At 38.8% G+C, this 21,201-nt stretch overlaps 1 protein-coding gene across 1 annotated transcript in view; it reads right to left on the reverse strand.

The window, feature by feature from the left end:
• LOC140367257 (uncharacterized) overlaps positions 1 to 19,548 on the reverse strand; it is a 43,837-nt gene extending 24,289 nt beyond the window's left edge. Inside the window, exons 1-21 of the mRNA XM_072453627.1 lie at positions 19,037 to 19,548; positions 18,931 to 18,966; positions 14,698 to 14,724; positions 14,559 to 14,618; positions 12,324 to 12,449; positions 10,966 to 11,037; positions 10,852 to 10,887; positions 9,241 to 9,300; positions 9,104 to 9,148; positions 8,241 to 8,276; positions 7,057 to 7,092; positions 6,879 to 6,935; positions 6,611 to 6,682; positions 4,944 to 5,015; positions 4,839 to 4,874; positions 3,993 to 4,073; positions 3,612 to 3,665; positions 3,478 to 3,531; positions 3,154 to 3,216; positions 3,009 to 3,071; positions 2,106 to 2,222 (exon numbers count right to left, since the gene is read on the reverse strand). Of these exons, the coding sequence (XP_072309728.1) occupies positions 2,106 to 2,222; positions 3,009 to 3,071; positions 3,154 to 3,216; positions 3,478 to 3,531; positions 3,612 to 3,665; positions 3,993 to 4,073; positions 4,839 to 4,874; positions 4,944 to 5,015; positions 6,611 to 6,682; positions 6,879 to 6,935; positions 7,057 to 7,092; positions 8,241 to 8,276; positions 9,104 to 9,148; positions 9,241 to 9,300; positions 10,852 to 10,887; positions 10,966 to 11,037; positions 12,324 to 12,449; positions 14,559 to 14,618; positions 14,698 to 14,724; positions 18,931 to 18,966; positions 19,037 to 19,537 (1,704 nt within the window). The 5' untranslated portion in view covers positions 19,538 to 19,548. The remainder of the gene's footprint in view (positions 1 to 2,105; positions 2,223 to 3,008; positions 3,072 to 3,153; positions 3,217 to 3,477; positions 3,532 to 3,611; positions 3,666 to 3,992; positions 4,074 to 4,838; positions 4,875 to 4,943; positions 5,016 to 6,610; positions 6,683 to 6,878; positions 6,936 to 7,056; positions 7,093 to 8,240; positions 8,277 to 9,103; positions 9,149 to 9,240; positions 9,301 to 10,851; positions 10,888 to 10,965; positions 11,038 to 12,323; positions 12,450 to 14,558; positions 14,619 to 14,697; positions 14,725 to 18,930; positions 18,967 to 19,036) is intronic.
• Positions 19,549 to 21,201: the final 1,653 nt, after the last annotated feature.

Here is a 21,201-nt window from a genome sequence, read left to right on the forward strand (position 1 = left end):
AAATATGTTCTTTTGTCTCGCATAAGCCACATTTGTGAGTTGTTAGAAATGTTTATTAAAGCAGTGATTAATGTCATAACTTTATAAAGAGAGTTGGACGTTTCTATTTCCGTCTCCAACAGATTTGACAATGAAACAACAAATATTGCTCACATGGTTCAAGCAGTCATGACATTTAGACAATAAAAAAGTTAAATTCAACAGTTTTAGAAGTTTGATTTATGTAATTGGGTATTCATCTGCCTTCACTGATATATTTTCAGGCAAGTTTAAGGCTGCGTTTACCCTAACAAATAACTTCAAAGTCGGAACTAAAATAGGACTAAAGCCAGAATTAAACCTGGACTAGACCAGGACAGCGCCAAACCAAGTCAACAAGGACTATGGGCTGAAAAATGTGTGAACACACCCAATAGTTATGATAGTTAAAGGTGCACTATGTACCGGTACATGTTCTGGTGGAGGGTCCGCCCCCCTTTTCTCACCATTCAAATGTTATCCCTTTGCCTGGAATATCCCACTGTGTGCCATTAAACTTATCTATATTGAATTTATTCAATAGAGGTTATGCAGATGACATCACAACATTCAGAATCTTTGCCCTGAGTGGCAAAGATTCATATTCATGTGCAATTACTGTACTCACACGCAATTAATTCCATATTCATGTGCATATAACTGATGTGAATAAGAGTGTTTACTTTACCATTATTAGTATTATTTTGTCTTATGCTAGCTATTTTTATTTTATTTTATTATTATTTTATTTTATTTATCTTATCTTATCCTTTTATTTTATTTTATTTTTTCCCTCCTTTCCCTATTAAGATATGAGAGGAGTTTTGTTTATAAGAGTTCTTCTATTAAGAGTGTTTTTTCAAAAAAGTTATCTGTCCGTTTATCTGTATCTACTGCGTTGTAACAACGAAATTTCCCCATGTGTGGACAATAAAGGATTATCTTATCTCTTATCTTAAAATTGTGTGTCAGTGGCTAGTAATCACATTTCTTCTGTAAGAGCACAAACTACAACTACAACTACAACATGAAAATGCAGCTCTCTCCGGAGGGAAAATACAGGGTGGAGGAGTTTGTTTTTACATCAACAACGCCTGGTCTTCAGATGTGACTGTGATCTCCAAACACTGCTCTCCTGCTCTGGAATATCTTTTCATCAACTGCAAACCATTCTACTCTCCACGTGAGTTCGCCTCATTCATTCTGGCCACTGTTTACATCCCGCCGAGCGCACGCTGTGCCTCCTGCACGTACGTCTCCAAGACTCTGTGATGAACAAGTTGGATCACAGCCGACCCTTCTCAACCTGGACACGGAATATTGGAGCCACTCCCCTCAGGCAGGAGGCCATAGCCCAACTGGACCAGAACCTCCCGCCACAAGAACAGTTTCTTTCCCGTTGGACTCATGAACACTTCTCAAACACTGTCACTTTAACCATAATTTAATCACTCACTGCACTGTTCACTTTCTTCTATGTACCTTTTTGTATTTTTTTATTCTATAGCAGATTTCAATTTATATAGGTTGTTTTATTATTGTTCATTGTTTTATGTTGCACCGAATCACCAAGACAAGTTCCTATGTTTGTGAATTCTGTTAATTGACAATCTTTTCTGATTCTGATTCTGATTCTGATGATGTTGCTCCATTGAACCCGGACCTGCAACATGCACTGGGGCAGTTTGCAGCAGAGGCCAAGCTCCTCCAAATCCAAGGCCATGGTTCTCAACCAGAAAAAGGTGGCTTGTCCCCTCTGGAGTCTTTGGCCCAAGTGGAGGAGTGATCCATATGCCTCCTGGGCGCTTCCCTGGGCATGTCCCACCGGGAAGAGGCCCCGGGGAAGACCCAGTACACGGTGGAGGGACTGTCTCTCGGCTGGCCTGGGAACGCCACGGGATCCAGGCCAGCCTCAGAGGAGTTGGAGGAAGTGTCTGGGGTCAGGGAAGTCTGAGAGTCCCTGCTTAGACGGCTGCCCCCACGACCCGGCCCCGGATAAGCGGAAGAAGATGGATGGATGGATACATAATATGTACAGTAACATGCTGTTGGAAATAATACGTAAATAATAAAATAAAAAACATTACCTTTGTTCCTAAGCTGCCCCTCAGTCCTGGAGCTCCCGGCGGCCCCTCGTCTCCGTGTCTCCCCGGGCTTCCAGCTGATCCTTTGAATCCAGCAAAACCAGGAAATCCAGCCACTCCCTAAATCAAGAGGTATAATTAGAAAGAGAAAACCATGTTGTGCATTTACTTTTCAATGGACTTTAAGGAATTTGGAATTTAATTCATGTAAAAGGGGCTGTTTCTAGCAACATACACTACATAGGCGCATGTGTAAGGACCATTTATCCATGAAAATTAATCTCAGATGGTGGGTGGGGCCTAGTTAATTCTGTTTTCTAAAGAAATAGCCAAAATTAAATTAATAAAAAACCTTGTTTGGGATTTTCTCCCCAAACATGCAATATTAGTCTCATGGCTTAAAGTTGTTTTATATAACAACAATCCCATCTTTGTTATTTTCCTAATTTCACTGTTGTTTATTTGCATTGTCATAGAAGACAAGAACACGTTTTTGTTTCACGTGAATAGGCCTAGTAATTACAGAAATATGAACCATAATCCAGGTCAACAAATCTACAAACTGACACTACAAACAACAATTTCCACAATAGAATCCTGACTCCAGCTCAGTGAAAGCTGTCGAAAGTCAGGAATGTTATATTTTATTATTTCGTATCTATACATGACTGAAAGGATTTTTAAAATGTATTTTTTGCACTCTTTTATTTCTTAAACCCGTTTTGTGATTTCTGTAATTTCTTTGTGATTTGAATGCATTTTTCCCTGTTGTGTGAAGCACTTTGAATTGTATGTGCTCTACAAATAAAGTCGTACTTCAACTTGGACCCTCCTTGATGCTAGAAACAACCCAGAAATGACTTAAATAACGATAATACACTTCCACAGTGGATTGCCAGGGTTCACCTTGTCACCTTTCTCCCCGATTTCGCCATCAGCACCATTCAGCCCCCCTTCACCTTTATCACCCTGAAAATGCCAAGGTAAGTCAAATTCAAAATGTTTGATCAGACATACTTTGTTTTGTTAAGTAATCATTTCTCAGTTGTACCTTGCGTCCAGTGAGTCCATTTAATCCAGGAATTCCAGCTGTTCCAGGCAAACCCATGTCTCCCTTTTTACAAAGACAAAACATTTATATTTAATACAGAGGCCAGTCAACAATCTTAAGCAATTCTAATCCAAATGGCCAATTCAAACAGTAAAGATTATTTTTCATTGCTCATGTAATGTTTGTCAAGGCTACAATAATGAGTTATGAACATTTCCATTACAGGAGTTTGAGAATAGTTCCTAAATCTATACCAGATTTCACTCAGTGGTCTAATACGTTTTGAGGTATTTTTACATGCAGTTCTTATCAGACTCCACCGACCTTTTCTCCATTAAGTCCCGGACTCCCAGTGCGACCATGTATTCCTCGGAAGCCCTGAATGCAAATACAATTCATACAATATAAAACATGAAACTTAAGCCATTAGGAATATTATGTGACCTGTAAAATATTACCTTCTCTCCTCTCTCGCCTTCGTCTCCAGGTAATCCTGCTTCCCCTGCATCTCCCTGCCAAAACAAAGTGCATTTAGGGCTATTTTAAAAAGACAGGGACATCAAATAGCTCCTTAAGTTTAGTTTTTGTAGAGTTTGATTGTATTCCAATAAATAATACTGGAAGGTATTAAATAATTGAAATTGCACCATTATCCTAAATTTTAAAGCAATTCTATTATGAAATATTCACCATCACTGGCAGTTCAAGTATCAGAAAGAGTTGACATTAAAACTGAAAATATTACATTTTTGTGTCAGGCAAATGAAGCTAATTTAACTTTTGATGTATACCGTATGTGTTTGAAACTAGAATTGTGTTGTATCTAATCAACATTTTACCTGGCTGCCTTTCTCTCCCTGAAGTCCATTGTCACCTTTGTCCCCTTTGGCTCCGTTTATTCCATCATCTCCATTGCGGCCCTTAAATAAAAATAACAATGTACTTGTTTCACTATAAAGCACAAAACTAACATTGACATATTATTCTAGTCAGCACTATCAGTCACTGACATACATTCATAAATTATTTTAATTCACGTTTCATTAATCCTCCTGAAGGAAATTCTTTCTCTGCATTTGACCCATCCTTCAAATGCCGCAGGAAGGAGCCGTTTGCACAGAGAAATCCTAGAGCGCTAAACAACCAAACTCAATTAGTCTTTTCCCCCAAACTAGTCAAACCACACTTCTACATCCAAGTCGACAGCAGGCCAAAGAACTGAATCGGTGTGAACGGGGGCTGAGACGTTCAGGGGGGTCAAGTAATTTAGTATTAGCGCTAAAACTTTATATCTATGATTGCTAATAATAAAAACAGCAATATTTTTGCAAACATAGATACATGACATCTCATTTACGTTCAACATTTGATTTTCAGACCTGAGGAACTGCGTTGCTCACAAGTTATTTGTTCTCCACAGCACAAATAAACACATTGAAGCTACAGGAGTCCTAGCCAAGAGTACTTTAACTGGAAGATTTAACCTATTGTGCATGTTTGGGTTGATAGGGGACATTGGAGTACCAGGGAAATCCATCTACGATAGACGATGGACACAACGATAGACAACCAACCTTTGGACAAGGGTAATGTCTCTATGGACCAAGCTATTGCTGAACCAATCACATGCCACATTCTTAATCAAATGTTACGATGTTGTAAACAACTGACATAATGTATCATACCATGACTCCATTAAGACCCGGCTCCCCTGTATCTCCCTGTAAAAAATAAAACACTATCACTTAAAATATAACAAATGATTTAGTCCTCAGAATACGTCCACTGACCTTCTGACCAACCGGCCCTCTGGCTCCAAACCGTCCAATTCCCCCTTTTGTCCCAGGGTCACCTTTTAGACCCTTTAGAGGTAGAAACAAAACAACCAAAGTAATCAAGTAAATCCAACCATGCAGAGAGCTCTTTGAAACCACATATATAAAACAACACACAAATATAAAATCAGCAAAATAAAAACAGTACCTTAAAAAAGAGAGAACTATATATATATATATATATATATATATATATATATATATATATATATATATATGTATATGTAGCAGCACAGGAGCAGGCCCTGAACACCAGATCAACAGAGGCCCAGATCTACCACACCAGACAAGACCCAAGGTGTAGGCTGTGCAAAGGGGCCCTGAGACCATCCCACACATAACTGCAGGTGCAAGGTGCTGGCAGGGACAGCATACATGGAGCTCCATAACCAGGAGCTGGCATAGTGTACAGAAACATCTGTGCAGAGTACGGGCTGGAGACCCCAAGGACAAAGTGGGAAACAGTAGGAAAGCCGTGGTGATGGACATCGCAGTACCATGGGATGGTAACATCCAGAAAAAGGAACATGGGAAACTAGAGAAATACCAAGGCCGGGGGTGGATTTAGTGTAAATGGTGTGTGAGTTGACAGCACTTATAATTAGAATGGCATTAATGATGCAATGGTACCACTACCTAGATATGTTTTCATTCTCTGGTCTGTTGTATCTACACCCCCAATCCAATCCAACTTTATTTGTATTTGTATAAGCCTTCATTTCAGAGACTGATACATCAGACCACTCCATAAATCTGGAATGTGGCTTTAGATGCATTGATGATATGCACTGGTGTGCATATCTGTTTGTCTCATTAGTCATGAAGGTCCAAAACTCATCTGTCAGAAAGAATGACAGAATATCTACTGGATTAGCATTTGTCAGATCTCTCTCTCCTGTGTAGCCAACAGGCCCTTCCAACGATTTGATCCATGCCTTTTTATACATTTTGATTTGAAAGCATTTTTTTCTGTTGTGTGAAGCACTTTGAATTGCCTTGTGTATGAAATGTGCTCTACAAATAAACTTAGCTTGCCTGAAATACCTAATGTCTCTCATCTGATCCCAGCTCTCATCCTCACTTATGTCCGGGCCGGTTGTACTGTCTCACCCTAATTCCTCACCCTCCCTCATCTCCACTTGGACATCCATTGTCACTCTCAGGTGTATTTCAGAATCAGAATTTGCTGTATATTACACCTGAGAATCAACACGTGTACTTCTTCCAGCCATTTTGAATGTATTTGTTTTGTTACCGGAAAATACATGGTTAATAAAGGGATGTAACAAAATAACCAATTATTGAAATGTTTTGTGTTTGATTATTATTTCATAATGTTCCTTGTACAGGAAAGATGGAGTCGCATTTCTGTGACTTTGGCGCTTAAAGGGTTTTAACAACTTATAAATAGTTTACTAAGCAATTTTATTTTTAAGAAAATATAATAGAAAAAGAACAAAATTACCAATAACATTTAAAAAAAATAAAAAATAAAGACCACCTGCTTACCAGTAGTTTATGTTAATTGGTAATTCAATAAATATCCAAAAAGTAAAGTAGACTAGTTTGGGAAACAAACAATAAAAAAAAAAAATGTAATGCAAAAAAGTGTAAAGTTTCACCTTGACTCCAGGCGGGCCGTCTTCCCCCTTTTCTCCCTTATCTCCGTCAAACCCAGGAGGACCTCTCTCGCCCTACACAGGAACAAGTATTCCAGTACCAACTTTAAAATGTACTCGCACTATTTCAATCCAAATGTAGGCGTCGATTGTCATGATGAAGAAATGTGTTAGCATCATCTAAACAGGAGACTGAAAGGAGGCTCAGTGGATTTACAAAATGATGGAAAATATAAGTAAATCTATAATATGCAGAACAGAAGTTACTCACTGCTTCTCCTTTGATCCCTTTAAAGCCGCGAGGGCCCTGAATTTGAAGAACACTTCCCTGATGATAGAAATAATTAACAAAAGTTAGAATAGCTTGGCCTTGGATATTAATATGGAATAATGATTTTCTTTTGTAATTTATCGTGATTGAATTTCTCGGTCCAATAAAAAAGCCTTACTCTTTCGCCTCGAAGGCCAGGTACACCACGATCTCCCTGAATGAAAGAAAATTGACAGTTGATGACATTTGTTTATTTACCTATGGGCAAATCTCATATGTCAAGTTTCAGTCCCGCTGTCCGCAGGTCTATTTGACATAAATCGCCCTACATTGCAGCACAATTAGGTTCAGTTTCTTGTCCTGTGGTAACCGGCTTTGAAAGGTCAGCTGCTGCTTGATTGAGTGTGATTAATATTATTGCACACGGATGTTTGAGTGGAGAAGAAAGTAAGGGGACAAAAAATGCAAGCTCCAACGTGAACATGTTATATACAAGTCATATACAGTCTTTCTCACTGATTTTAAATTCACTGGGATGGAACATCATAAATGAAACGCAACTGGAAAAATCTGTGTACGGCCAACAGCCAAAACGATGAAAAAGAAAAAGCCGTGGACCAACAGCTGAACGATTAGATATGGTGAATACATCTAATACATCTCCATAATCCAATCCTGATCTCTATACTGTAAACTTAAAGATTTAGACTTAAATATATATATATAGATAGATAGATATATATACATAGACATAGACATAGACACAGACACACAGACACACACAGACACACACAGACACACAGACAGACAGACACACACACACAGACACACACAGACACACAGACACACAGACAGACAGACACACACACACACAGACAGACACACACACACACAGACACACAGACAGACAGACACACACACACACAGACAGACACACAGACACACAGACACACAGACACAGACACACACACACACACAAAAATCGACTGAAGTAAAAGCACATTATAAAAACAGCAGAAGTACAATGTATTGGAAAAGATACGCTTGTAGTTATACTGAACGTAACTAACTATATCATTGCTAATTCCTCCCCCTCTGCTCTTGTAACAGACCGGGAGTCTCTGGGATGACACGTTCAAATGCCAATGTCTGTCCTGCCAATTCTGTCCCACTGACGCAAACTGTCCTTGACTCAACATTTCTGTCAATTAATCACAAAATGGAGGGGACATTTGAGGAGATTCATTAATGCCCCGTTCCTGGAAAGTGTAAAACATTTGGTGTTGTGGTCTGAAAATATAACAGCTCTCACTAATGCTAAAATAACTTTAATTGTAATCCTAAATGCATTTAAATACTTACTTTTTCACCCTTACTGCCTCGAAAGCCTTTGGAACCCTAAAACATAAAAACAATACACTCATCAGTCAAATCATATAGCTTATTTTAGTTTGGTCCTTTTCTAAACTAGTACAGGTTTAGTCCTGGATTTAGTCCTGGTACAGTCGCCATTTTAATTTGGGCAGGTTTTTATCACATTATGGAAACCTGCCTCCTTTATGGGGACAAATATCAGATTTCCATGAAGTAAATCCTTTATTATTAGATCAACGACATGATTTCAAAGTTATGTTTTTTTTTTTTATGGGTTAAGATTAGGCAAGTAGTGATCATGGTTACGGTTAGGATCGGTTTCCAGGAGATGAATGTTCAATGCAATGATCCTAAGAAACAGCGCTACTACAATGGCAACACGTAGTACTGCAACTGCAACTCCAAATACTGTACCTACCACTACTCACACTATATCCACAGGACATTTTATTCGATCAACTGGTCAAAAGTTTTAAGAGTGAAAACGTTTCCAAGTAGCTTTTTTCCGCTGGCAGAGAATGGTCTGAAGGGAGGAGCTAACTACACTGAAAATACTTCACTTTCAGTATTCTCTGCCATCCCAGTCCCTTTCTTAACCAAATGTTTGCACAGAAACTGGTTCAATATTCTGCATCCTCAACCAAAAGGTCTGGAAACTGAAATAAGTGAGGAAATGACTGCTGAACGTTTTGGAAATAGGATCTAAGGTTTGGCAACTGTTATTAGTGATTATTATTAGTGCTGCTGTTATGACTGATCTGTGTCACTGTCTTGGGCAGGAAAAAGAGATTAGTCAGCTCAATGGGACTTTCCTTGTAAATAAAGGCTAAAGCTTGTCCAAGTACACTTACCAGATGTCCTGAAATGCCCTTTTCACCTGGTGTCCCCTTTTCACCCTAAAATATTCATTCAAAAAACATTTAAGGTACAGAAAACATACAAAAACTTAAATTCATTGCAATATCATGTTTGTTTTTTGATGCATCACCTTTCTCCCCGAGAATCCCACCAAACCTCTGGCCCCGGGCTTTCCAGGAATACTGTCCCCCTGAAGAGACAGATGAAGGGTTCATTTGCAATAAGTGCCATTTTAAAAAGTCATTGGAAGCTTGCCGTTTACTCCTTGTAGTAATGTTTTCAAAAGTCAAAAGTATTTGACTTCAATCAAAATATGATTCCATCCCTCCTTGATCAAATCCACTCAAGTTTATCAGTTTATCAGTTGCAATTGATGGTTATTGGTCATTTCTGGTAGCACTATATAATAATTAGACTTTAATTAGCCATAATGAATCTGTTGTTTATAATTTGACTCAATTTTGTTTTAACACATTGTTAATTCATTCTCTTCACTTGTTTCCGTGAGGGTCACCGGTGACTGGAGCCTTGGGTGGGGTTCACCCTGGACCGGGGCCAGCTCGTCGCAGGCACATTGTTTTAGTGCTTTTAACTATGAGAGCTGATCTTATTAAACTGCATGTTTTAATAAATTAGCTTGTGCCATTTGCCTATGCCACTGCTTCAAGCTTGTGTTCTGCTGCTTGAGCCTCGCTGTACGACCCTCTATGACTAATGTTTCCTTTTAACACACAAAGCAATGGCCAACAGATTAAAAATGAGCCTATTGGCTAACTCTGAAATACTATACAGCTACTGTTGGTCTAAATAGAGTACATTGTCCATTAATTAAAATGATTCAAGCTGTGCTGCCCGGTGGTCGAGTGGTTAAGGCGGCAGCACACATGTCTTAATTCCATGTGTCGCTGGCCGCAATGTCATGGGTTTGAGTCAATTTGCTGCATGTCCTCCCTTGTCTCTTATCTCCATTTCATGTTTGGCTTTCCTATCTAATAAAGCCTACAGGTAATAAAATCCTTTAAAAAAAGAATGATTCAGGCTAAGTAAACAAATAATTAAGGCGTTAAGTATTTATTAAGATCCCTTATTATGCAAAATTAACTTTTGTGAGTTCTCTATGTTAATTTGTACCTCTAAACAATCCCAAAAGTATGTTTTCCTTCATCCGTGTATTTTGTAGATTTAATCGTTTGAAATGGGGGGAGCCAATGACTGCACCCACAGTTCCATCAAATGTGACGCGTTATACTCCACATCCTCCAGGTTGTGTTTCTGTCTCTACCCAGTCTGTTTAAGCAAGATTTACACCACGGAATGTCCCATGGAAATATGCATGTAACAGTATGCATGTAACCTGTAATCTATTTTCAACAGAATAAACTTTTCACTCAAGCCAAATGGAGCACTGTACTTGAACTGAGGCTGGCACAGCATTCCCAGGTAATGTGGGGCCTTTCCCTGTGGAGTTTGCACCACTAAAACATGTACAATAGGCTCCTCCCCTCAGTGGGACCTAATGACATCAGCCTGCCCAGGGACGACAAGTGGTAATTAGCCCTTGAACTACAGCCTGGTACAAAGCATCTCTGCTGATAAGATTAATGTATATAGTGCACTGTCCCTGCCTCAAATGAATATAACATCTAACTCTAAAAATATTATTTGAACGCTCGGTCAAAAGTGTTTCAAATGGAATAACAGCAATGTGTCATGTGCTTAAGAGGAATAGAATATATTTCACCTTTTCCCCTTTTGCACCAGGGATTCCAGGATCACCCTGAAGAGAAATTACAGTATTGAAACAGTTCTACCACAAAAATATGGCAAATATGTTTATTGGCAATGAAATTATTACCAGAGCACCTGAAGGTCCTCGGGGTCCTTGAGTTCCTGGAGATCCGTTCTTCCCTCGTTTCCCTCGGTCTCCCTGCAGTAACAGTATAATACAGAATGTGATGGAAACTGAATTAATGGAAGGGGGAAAAGGATTTTTAATTTAGTCTGTGTCAGCAGTAGTTTTGACATCACACATTATCCAATTATGTGACAAAGAAAATTACATGTTTTCATCTCTGTTATTGCCAATGACGATCAAAACAGGATAAATTAGCAAATATTCTAGTATTGCCTGGTAACAGAATGTTTTGACATATACGGTGTATGTATGAGTGTATGTATGCACACACACACACACACACACACACACAACACAACACACACACACACAACACACACACACCTTTCATTAGTGTGAATCAAAAACACTTGACTTTCATCCACACATATTCAGTCTTTGTGCAATGGAAAATGCCTTTCATTCATTTGCAGTGTGTCAGCAGTGGTGGTGATATCACACATCATCCAATTATGTGAAAGAGACAAATGACTAGTGTCTGACTGATGCGTATGCTTGTGCAAGGATTGTTTTTAATATGTACATCCATGATTGGGACAAGTTGGACTTTTACAATACTCAGTAATTATACATTTTAAATGTAACTGATTATAATTACATTACAAAAATGTACCGTACAAAAAATTTACATAATTACAGTAATGTAAGTATTTGTAAAATCTATATTACACATTTGTTGGTGGCCAAAAGGATTGAAGGCTGTGGCTATTCATGGGTCATCAGGTTTCTAGCACAATTCAATCTAAATATGATATATTTTGAATGGGAAAGAAATCCTTCAGATCAAGAAGGACTCATTTGCCTGCAAGCCATGAATACTAGAAGCTTGTGCATTCATTCTGGTGAATGCAATTTGAAAAGCGTTCAGAGCTATGTCCCAATTTTGAGTTTATTAAAGGCTGTGTTAACATTTATCCTGATTTGATCCCAGTTTGATCCCAGTTCGGTTTCTACATAGACTTGGTTTGGTCCTGTTCAAGTCCTGGTTTAGTCATGGCCTAGTCCAAGTTCAGTTGCAGTTTTAGTCCCAGTTTTGATGTGTTGTGTGTGATGAAATCCTAAATTTAGGTGAGTCAGCGGCCAGGCAGATTAAGTATAATTATAATCTTTGGATAAGCTTAAGTACAGCAGTGTATGCTTTGTATACCAGTATTTATATGCCTTAGTATAGTAGTATATGCCTTAGTATGGTAGTATGTATAGGCCTAGTATAGTAGTTTATTCCTCAGTATAGTAATATGTATATGCCTTAATATATTAGTATTTATATGCCTTCGCATTGTAGTAAATGCCTGTACCTCTCTTCCCGGTGATCCAGGATCCCCCGGGGGCCCTCTCAGTCCGGAGGTGCCCTGCTGACCAGCATTACCCCGGATGCCCTGTATGCCCTGAGCACCAGGGGGGCCCGACTCTCCAGGCTCACCCTACAACAATCACAAAAGATTTAAAAAAAAAGCATAGTAAAAATGAAGATTAAGAAAAGTTTATTGTTTTAAGATGTGGACATTTGCCTTTGGTTTCACAAAATAATGAAAAAGATCCACATATCACTCTTAGCTCTACATACTGTAATGATGCAAAATATTAAAAGATTATGTGGAGATTCACAGAGTTATGAGTGTTAACTGCCCTTGGTACAAAAGAGTTCTTAAAGATATTTTAATTTGCTGATATTACTCAATACCTCCTTCGAGATGGTAATAATTCCAAGTGAATGTGCAAAGGCCGAGTCCACAGCCATTTTACTTCTTCTTAGATGCTGCTCAAAAGCCTCTGAGGTCGCCCTATGACCTTTAAGTTCATATTTACGATGCTCTGCAGTTTGTGCTTCCTCTGCACCCTCATGTTTCTACACCACAACAGCATGTTAAAAGTGAAGATGCTCTCCACAAGGCTTTGCTTCCAAAATGATTCACTGTGAGCATCTCAACATTCTGATTATTAATTGTTATTGGCGACATAGACTATAATTTTGCAAGATTAGCTCTTTAGTATTGAAACATTGACATCTAAAAAGCTATCCAAACACACTGTTTTTTCTCTAATAGAGTGATGAGCTACATGTCGTCGGCATATTTACTTTAATTATGTGGTTATCCATATTTTGTTATTTGGAAAAACCCTGACTTTTGGTTTGAACAACATTATTTAAAAAACAAAACAAAAGAAGTCTGTCAGATCATCTGCGTTATCACAAAAATCAAAGAAAAGATGCCAGTCAGTATATCCTGGAAGCGACCTGAGCTCTCACACACGCACCTGTTTAGTCACTGTTTTTTCTCGTTTCAGTTTTGCCCTGAACCGAGGGAACTGAGTTAACTACATTATAGTCCGACTTTCCCAAAAGCTTCGAAATGCGTCCTGTACGTTGCCCTAACACTAATAAAGGTGAGACATGCACATTTAACAGTCACTACTTTCATTTAATGTTACGAGTGGCCCAGTATTACTTTAATAATAATTGCTTTCAAATTGATTCCTTGCTTTTATCACATAACTTTTTCATAACAATTTCAAAAACAGACTGAGCCAATTTAACTTGCTAAATTAAAACAGTGAGAGTCAATCAGGAAGAGAGTAATTGAAAAGCTATGTTGTTGATTAATTGGTTTAGCAGACATTAAATATATTGAAAATTCCAGTTCTAGTTTAAACTTAAAAGGGAGACAGTTAGCAGTTTATACTCTTTGTTCTGAAAGTGCAAGTACAAGTGTCCTGTTTTAGACATTAATAGAGGACTGTTGTTTATGGGTTGAAGACGCTTTTACCCATGTTATAATACTTCTACTACTCCCTTATCATTAACTAACTCAAAGTTGTATTTCAATAAGTGCTCATTTCCCCTTCCCCCTTTAGTAGGCTAGGGCCACACCCCGATAGCCTACTTAGAGTTCAAATTTTTCAAATAATTGCAATCGAGTCATAGACATTATGGGATTGTTAAATTTGACATCATGAGTCCAAATGTTCAGAGTTCTGATGAATCTAAGACAGAAACGATTTCACACTAAATAAAAAAGTGCAACTATATTTACATTTATTTTCAAATTACAGATTTCAATAAAACGTAGTGAACATGATCATATTTAAGATTTTTTCTAAAATGCATGCATATTTTTTTCCCAGTTTGAATATTTTAGAGACGTTTATACTGTGACTTCCTGGTTGGACATGAGCAGCAGATGTGACAGGTTGTGATAGGTTGAGGTTATTCCACAACTGTAAACAAGGGCCAAAATCCATAAAAATTACACAATAGTTAATTAGTTAGTTAATAGTTATTTGACAAATAATTATACCTGATAACACCTTTATTTTGTTAAATGATTGTTTAAACTGGTGTTGCGGCCATTGATGACTTAGAGGGATTCTGTTTTAAAAGTTTTATTTTTCTATTGTTACTTACAAACTGTAACATGACTGAATATTTACTACAGGGATTATACCACTAAACTGAGTTATAATTACAAAAACATGAGAACCTGGCATATGCAGTGTAGGCTAAAATGTAGAGCAGACTGGTTCTCGTGTACCTTCTGTCCGGGAGGTCCCGCCTGCCCTTCAGGTCCTCTGTAGCCGATCCCTGGCTCTCCCTAAAAGACAAAACAACAAACTTAACTTTACCTTTTCACATGCAGCTCAATAACAATTAGTTTTATCAATGACTTTTACCTTTTGTCCCTTTTCTCCAATTTCTCCCTGGGTACAACACAAAAGACAATCAGCATTCGAATTCATGTGCGTCAAAAAATGTAAAAATCTAAACTTTAAAGAATCGGCAGAGTAAGCAGAGCTGTCAGTTAGCGTTAGCAAGGGGAATTATTAATGCTGACATTACTCCACTGTCCTCCCATAAAAAAAAAGAAAAAAAAAAAGAAAAAAGGCAACATCAAAACCCTGGAAACTTTATTTATTTTTTATTTTTTTGACAACTCTGAAAAGGATGTCCCCAAATGTCAGCGTCACAAAGCAGAGCCATGATATTTTTATGAACCAGTGGCAGATTTTGTGAAGCAATTGTTAGTTTATATTTACGGTGGGAGGAATGATGATGAAGGCTTTGATTAGTGTAATCAGTGGGTTGTTACCAGTGCGTCTCCACAATCGACAAGATATGATTCTCTCTCCAAAAGAATAGGCCACAATATTTTTATTTCTTCTGTTACTTCAGTCTCAGATCATATCTCATCATATCTACAGTAGGCTGAAAACTAGAGCAAATGTGTGTAGCATTACTAAAATATGTCATGTTCATTAATTAATTCAACGGGAAAATTAGTAGAATCACAGGTGAATTATCTATATTTTTATTTATTTAACCAGCAACTAAAATACCTCTACGGCTCCGGTGGTGTTCATTCTGGCTAAAAAATGTAAATCCCAAGTTTAATTGATCTTAAAAAGGTCCCATTACTAGTTGAAGTTGGGTCAAATATAAAGTTTGAATGGCCCAAGCGAAAACACGATCAAATGGCAAACATAGAAAACGTGCCTATAATAAAGTACTTCCAATCATTTTTAAAGCTAAACTAATTACTCTCCCAGAAGTTGTTCAAAAATACTTTAAACTTAAAAAACAAAAATAAGAGCTCATTGTATATCTAATTTGCCAAAAGCCATAAAAGGGCTTAAACAAAGATGTACATCTTTTATTGAGGCTCAGTTATGGAACAATGTTAGGAAGGAGATGAAAGCATGCAAAAACTCAAACCAACAATCCATTGTCACTTACTTGAATTAATGAATATTTCTATATTCTATATTCTATTTTTCTAAGTTATAAAAGGTCAAACATGTATTACTTGTATTGCTACCTTCAAAGATACTACTACTATTACTATTTGTGTTTTTTTTAACATAGAAACCAAACATACCAAACATACAACAAACAAAGATTTCATGCTGTTGAGGGGCGAGGCGTCATATTACAGATGCCTGTCAGTCATCCAGACCCGAAGATAGCACGTGGCTATACGGCTGAAAGACAAGTGTTGTGGAGTTTGTGTTTGTATTTTGCTTCCTTCTGTTTTTGTCACAAGAAACAGCTGTGTGCAGAAATATGATATGACTGAAACTAAATAAACTGAACTGAAGAAGAGTGAGAAGATGTGGGAGGAATTAATAATGTACCCCATTTGTATAGTAATTGAGCGTTTAAAAAAGCTCCACTGTGACACAATTATGCAGCCGACACTCAGATTTACTCTATGTTTCACTGTCGGCAGGTGAATCACTGCATCCAACAGATCAATGTGTGGATGCAAAACAACTTTCTCCAGCTGAACTCAGACAAGACTGAAATCATTGTCTTTGGCCCAAAGAAACACAGAGAAAGTGTTAGTGGTCACCTCCAGAGTCTCGCTCTAAAACCTACAAGTCAAGTTAGAAATCTGGGGATAATAATGGACTCAGACCTGAACTTTAACAGCCACATCAAATCAATAACATCAGCAGCTTTTTACCATCTAAAAAACATTGCCAGATTAAAAAATATAGTATCTAAAGCAGACTTGGAGAGACTTATCCATGCGTTTGTCTCCAGTAGATTAGACTACTGTAACGGCCTGCTCACTGGCCTCTCCAAACGAGCTGTAAAACAGCTGCAGTACATCCAGAACGCTGCTGCTCGGGTCCTGACTAGAACCAGGAAGTACCATCACATTAGTCCTGTTCTCAGGTCTCTGCACTGCCCCCTGTGGCTCAGAGAATAGACTTTAAAGCAGCTCTGCTTGTGTACAAGTCTCTCCATGGCCTAGCACCAAAGTACATCTTGGACATGTTAGTGCCATATGAACCATCTCGGACTCTGAGGACCTCAGGGACCGGCCTCCTGCTGGTGCCCAGAGTCAGGACAAAACATGGGGAATCTGTGTTTCATTTTTTGGTAGCTAAAATTTAGAACAGAAAACTAAAAACTATTTTCTTTAGCTGTGACACTTGCTATTGACAATTTCTGTTGCATTTAGAAAAACATGATTTAGACATTGGTAACAAGTTGAACACTGGCTTTGCGCACGCTGCAGTGTCAGCTCCGTGGAGCCGCGCCAGCTGGAATGCATGAGCGTCTTCTTTCATTTGCTCTTTTTCACACAGAGAGAGTGCGGCGACGTCAATGGAGTCCTTGAGCTTGTTTTAAATAATAAACAACTAAAGAAAAAGTGGGCCTACTATATATTGCAGCAGCAAGATTACTAACAGGAACAAAAAGAAGAGAGCACATTACGCCAGTGCTGAAGTCTCTTCACTGGCTCCCCGTCGAGTCTAGAATCAAATTCAAAATTCTACTCTTGACCTACAAAGCCATAAATGACATGGCCCCATCCTACCTCAAAGATGCTATAGAACCATATCATCCAAACAGAGCTCTTCGCTCTCAGAATGCCGGCCTTCTGGTGGTGCCAAGAGTCTCTAAAAGTACTGTAGGAGGTAGAGCGTTTAGCTGCCAAGCTCCTGTGTTATGGAATCAGCTCCCGACCCATGTTAAATATGCTGACACAGTCTCTTCATTTAAGTCCAGGCTTAAAACGTTCCTCTTCGAAATCGCTTATGGTCAGAGTAGTTAGGAACAGAAAGATAAACCCACAGCTTCAGCTACGCTGCCCTAGGAGTAACTATGCTGGGGGAAGTATGACAGCTTGAGCACTATCCTCTTCTTCTTCTGACTACTTATGCTATCAAACAATATTTATTTTTTGATTCCACTTGCAAACTGTTCACCGCCTTCTTTTCTTTCTCTCACTCCTGAGGACCTGTGGACCCAGATGCCCCTCCCCTGGTGAAGTGGTCCCTGCCCTGTGTGGACGGTCCCTCATCTGCCTGAAGAGTGGGTCCAGCTCGCCTCAGTCGGTCCCTCATCTGCCTGAAGAGTGGCTCCAGTTCGCCTCAGTCGGTCCCTCATCTGCCTGAAGAGTGGGTCCAGCTCGCCTCCGACGGTCCCTCGTCTGCCTGAAGAGTGGGTCCAGCTCGCCTCCGACGGTCCCTCTTCTGCCTGAAGAGTGGGTCCAGCTCGACTCAGACGGTCCCTCTTCTGCCCGAAGAGTGGGTCCAGCTCGACTCAGACGGTCCCTCTTCTGCCTGAAGAGTGGGTCCAGCTCCAGTCTCCTTGTGTCCGTCTGTCCGTCTGTGAGAGTCGGCTCTCTCCTTCACTGGAACTCCTCCAGGTTTCTACGCTTTTTCCCAAAGAGGTTTTTTTGTAGTTTTTCCTGGCCGAGAAGGAGAGTCTAAGGACAGAGGACCCTGGGACATCGTCCCTCGCCACCACAGACATTGTCTGACTTCATCGCCACCACAGACATTGTCTGACTTCATCGCCACCACAGACATTGTTGATTAATTTCTCCCTGTGGCCCTCAGAGGCAACTGTTGTTGTGATTTTGGGCCTTACAAAAATAAATTGATTTGATTTGATTTGATATATGCTCCCCATTAAGAGTTCTTCTATTAGGAGTGTTTTTACAAGAGTTTTGTTTATAAGAGTTCTTCTATTAAGTTCTTCCAATAAGTTATCTGTCCTTTTCCTCTGCATCTACCTGCGTTGCAACAATGAAATTTCCCCATGCGTGGACAATAAAGGAATATCTTATCTTATCTTTAATTGTAAATGGACCAGTGAAGATGCTGCACAAATAGCTTTTTCTGTCATTCAGAATAGCCTGGTGCCCCTTGGAGCAACTGATGCCCTACCACTGTGCGTTGTGCGTAATGAGAGTGGTGGCACTGATATTAGAACATCTCCACCCAGACAAGCAGATGGCAGAAGAGTTAAACAGTGCACATTTAATATTAAAGTCCAATACACTTGTGTTAATATATATGCCTATGTTTAACACTATTTCACCATGTGTGGGACTCTTTATAACCAAGAGGGGGAACATTTAGTTTGTGTATTTTTGTATTTTCATTCACCTTTGATCCTGATTTCCCAGTTTCTCCTGGGTGCCCCTGTTAAATAAATAACATATTATTTCTTGACATTCTGGAAGATACACGAGTTAATTATTCACAATAATACCTTTAATACAAAGTACTCTGGAGGGTAAGGGTAGGGCTGCTGCGTTTCAGGATCATACCCTTCTTGTCTCCTCTCCATCTCCTCTCGCCTCCTCTCCCACTCCATCCTCTCTCGCTCCAGCTCCTCCTCAGTCCTCTCCGGGCTCGGGTCTCGGTCAAGGTCGTCGTTTGTCCCACGGTCCAGATCTTGGTCCAGATCTTGGTCCACTGGGCTCTCTCTCTCCCCCTGCCTCTCAAGCTCCAGCTCTGCCTGTCTCTCTCGCTCCAACTCCTCTCTCTCGCGCTCCATCGCGAGTCGCTCCCTCTCTCTCTCCTGTTCCAGCTCATCCTGGTCCAAATCTTGATCTTCGTCATCAGTGGTCCACTCGTAGTCCCCGCTCTCCTCTTCCTCAAAACCTGCGTCGTAACTTGTTTCGGTAGGTTTTACATCCCACTCGTCAATCACTTCCTCCACGTTTTCGCTCTCTGTGGCAAGGTAGCTCGGTCTGTACCGTTCCCCCATCTTACCACTCGCCTGGTTTCTGCTCTAAAAAAGAAAAGTTGACACGATGCATTTTATATTGAGGGTTTTAGATGTCATGCCTCATTTGAATAGGGATTTAGTCTTTAAATAAGAATGTTAAGGCTAAATAATAACAAAATAAAATAAAAATAGAGCTCTGAAAAGTTGGTAAACAAATTCCGTAATGGAGGAACATGATAAGAGCCATTTAACATCAGAGCATCAAGTCAATCAAGTGTTGATTTGTAAGCTACTATGATAGCATTTCTGATGAAAGCAAAATCTACATTTTTAGGTGCCACTGGATAATTACTTACAGAAATGTTGACCCCATGCTAGGTTTTTATTTTAACCATGGATAAATACATCACCAATTATACCAAATAGTTCAAAACATCTTTGAGGTTATAAAGACTTAAAAACCATTAGCATTTAGTTCTGATGTGTTTTTATGGTCTACTTCATTTAGCCTCCAGTCGCCTCTTTTGCATCATTTGAACATTTCGATGACAGGTTTTATAATAATATATAACTGATGGTAAACTTACGTTTAGGTTGTTGTATCCTTGAGCTCCTGACGTGAGAGACTATATTCAAACAGAGTAATATTTGTTCAGTGCAATGTTGAATTCACTCAATATTAGAGTTAATATGAAAGATTGTACTTGTGGTGCTTCTTTGAGGCGGCCTCTGGTGCCCGGAGCTCCTGGCATGGACGCCTACAATGTCAACATTTATCGGGAAAAAAAGATATATAGAAATAACGTTTTTAACATGACTCTGCACTGATCTTCAAATCTGTATTGTTTTAGATTAGTTTATGTATTTATTTAGTGTTGTGCACCATTTGAGAGGGGCCTAGCTCGCATGGGCTTATAAGACGCAGAAAAACAAAATAATAAGCAGACAGTTTTCACAGAACTGCATCAAACATGGTGTCCTTTTAGAGCGGTCCAATAAACTACATTTAAAAAGATGTGCCGGTCTCTCTTCCTCTGACATGGCACGCAAAGGCAGAAAACAATTTTCATCTTTATTTTAATATTATTATTATGACGATCACATTGAAATTTAGGCTCGAAGAAAATAGTTCTGTGAATACGTTTTGCCATATTGCTCGTTCCCGTTGCCATATAATTTCGAACCCCAAAAATTAGGTCAATTTTATATATAATATCGTAGTTTACTCAAATACAAACTAAGATATCTTAAGTCTTTTTTTTATCTAATATGTAAAAAGAAATTTGAACTTAGCTCTATCCATGTTTAAGATTTTATCTCCAAAATATATGAAATTTTGGCAAATTTTACACAAACAAAAATACACAATGAAAAAGTGTAATACATTTTGTTCTTATATTTATATAAGTAAACAACAGAAGAAGTTTCAAATTGATATTTCTAAATTTAATTATATTTCCTATTCACCTGGAGGTTGCAAAACACTTTCAGGAGAAAAGAATAATGAAAATGTATAAAATAGTCCTAAATAAGGCTGGACATCCTTCAAATGAAATGGTAAATGCAGATTTGTATTTGTTGGCCAAACTGATTTACCTTATTTCCTGAAAGTAAAACCAAACATTAAACTCTGAGGAAACTAATTATGAGGAAACACTGCTGTAACAAGGTTAAAATCTCATTAAAGTTTATTTTGCATAATA

The sequence above is a fragment of the Eucyclogobius newberryi genome, unplaced genomic scaffold (genome assembly GCF_026437365.1).
Source record: "Eucyclogobius newberryi isolate DKJ021-1_F unplaced genomic scaffold, fEucNew1.0.hap1 SCAF_2, whole genome shotgun sequence".
Classification (NCBI taxonomy): Eukaryota; Metazoa; Chordata; class Actinopteri; order Gobiiformes; family Gobiidae; genus Eucyclogobius; species Eucyclogobius newberryi.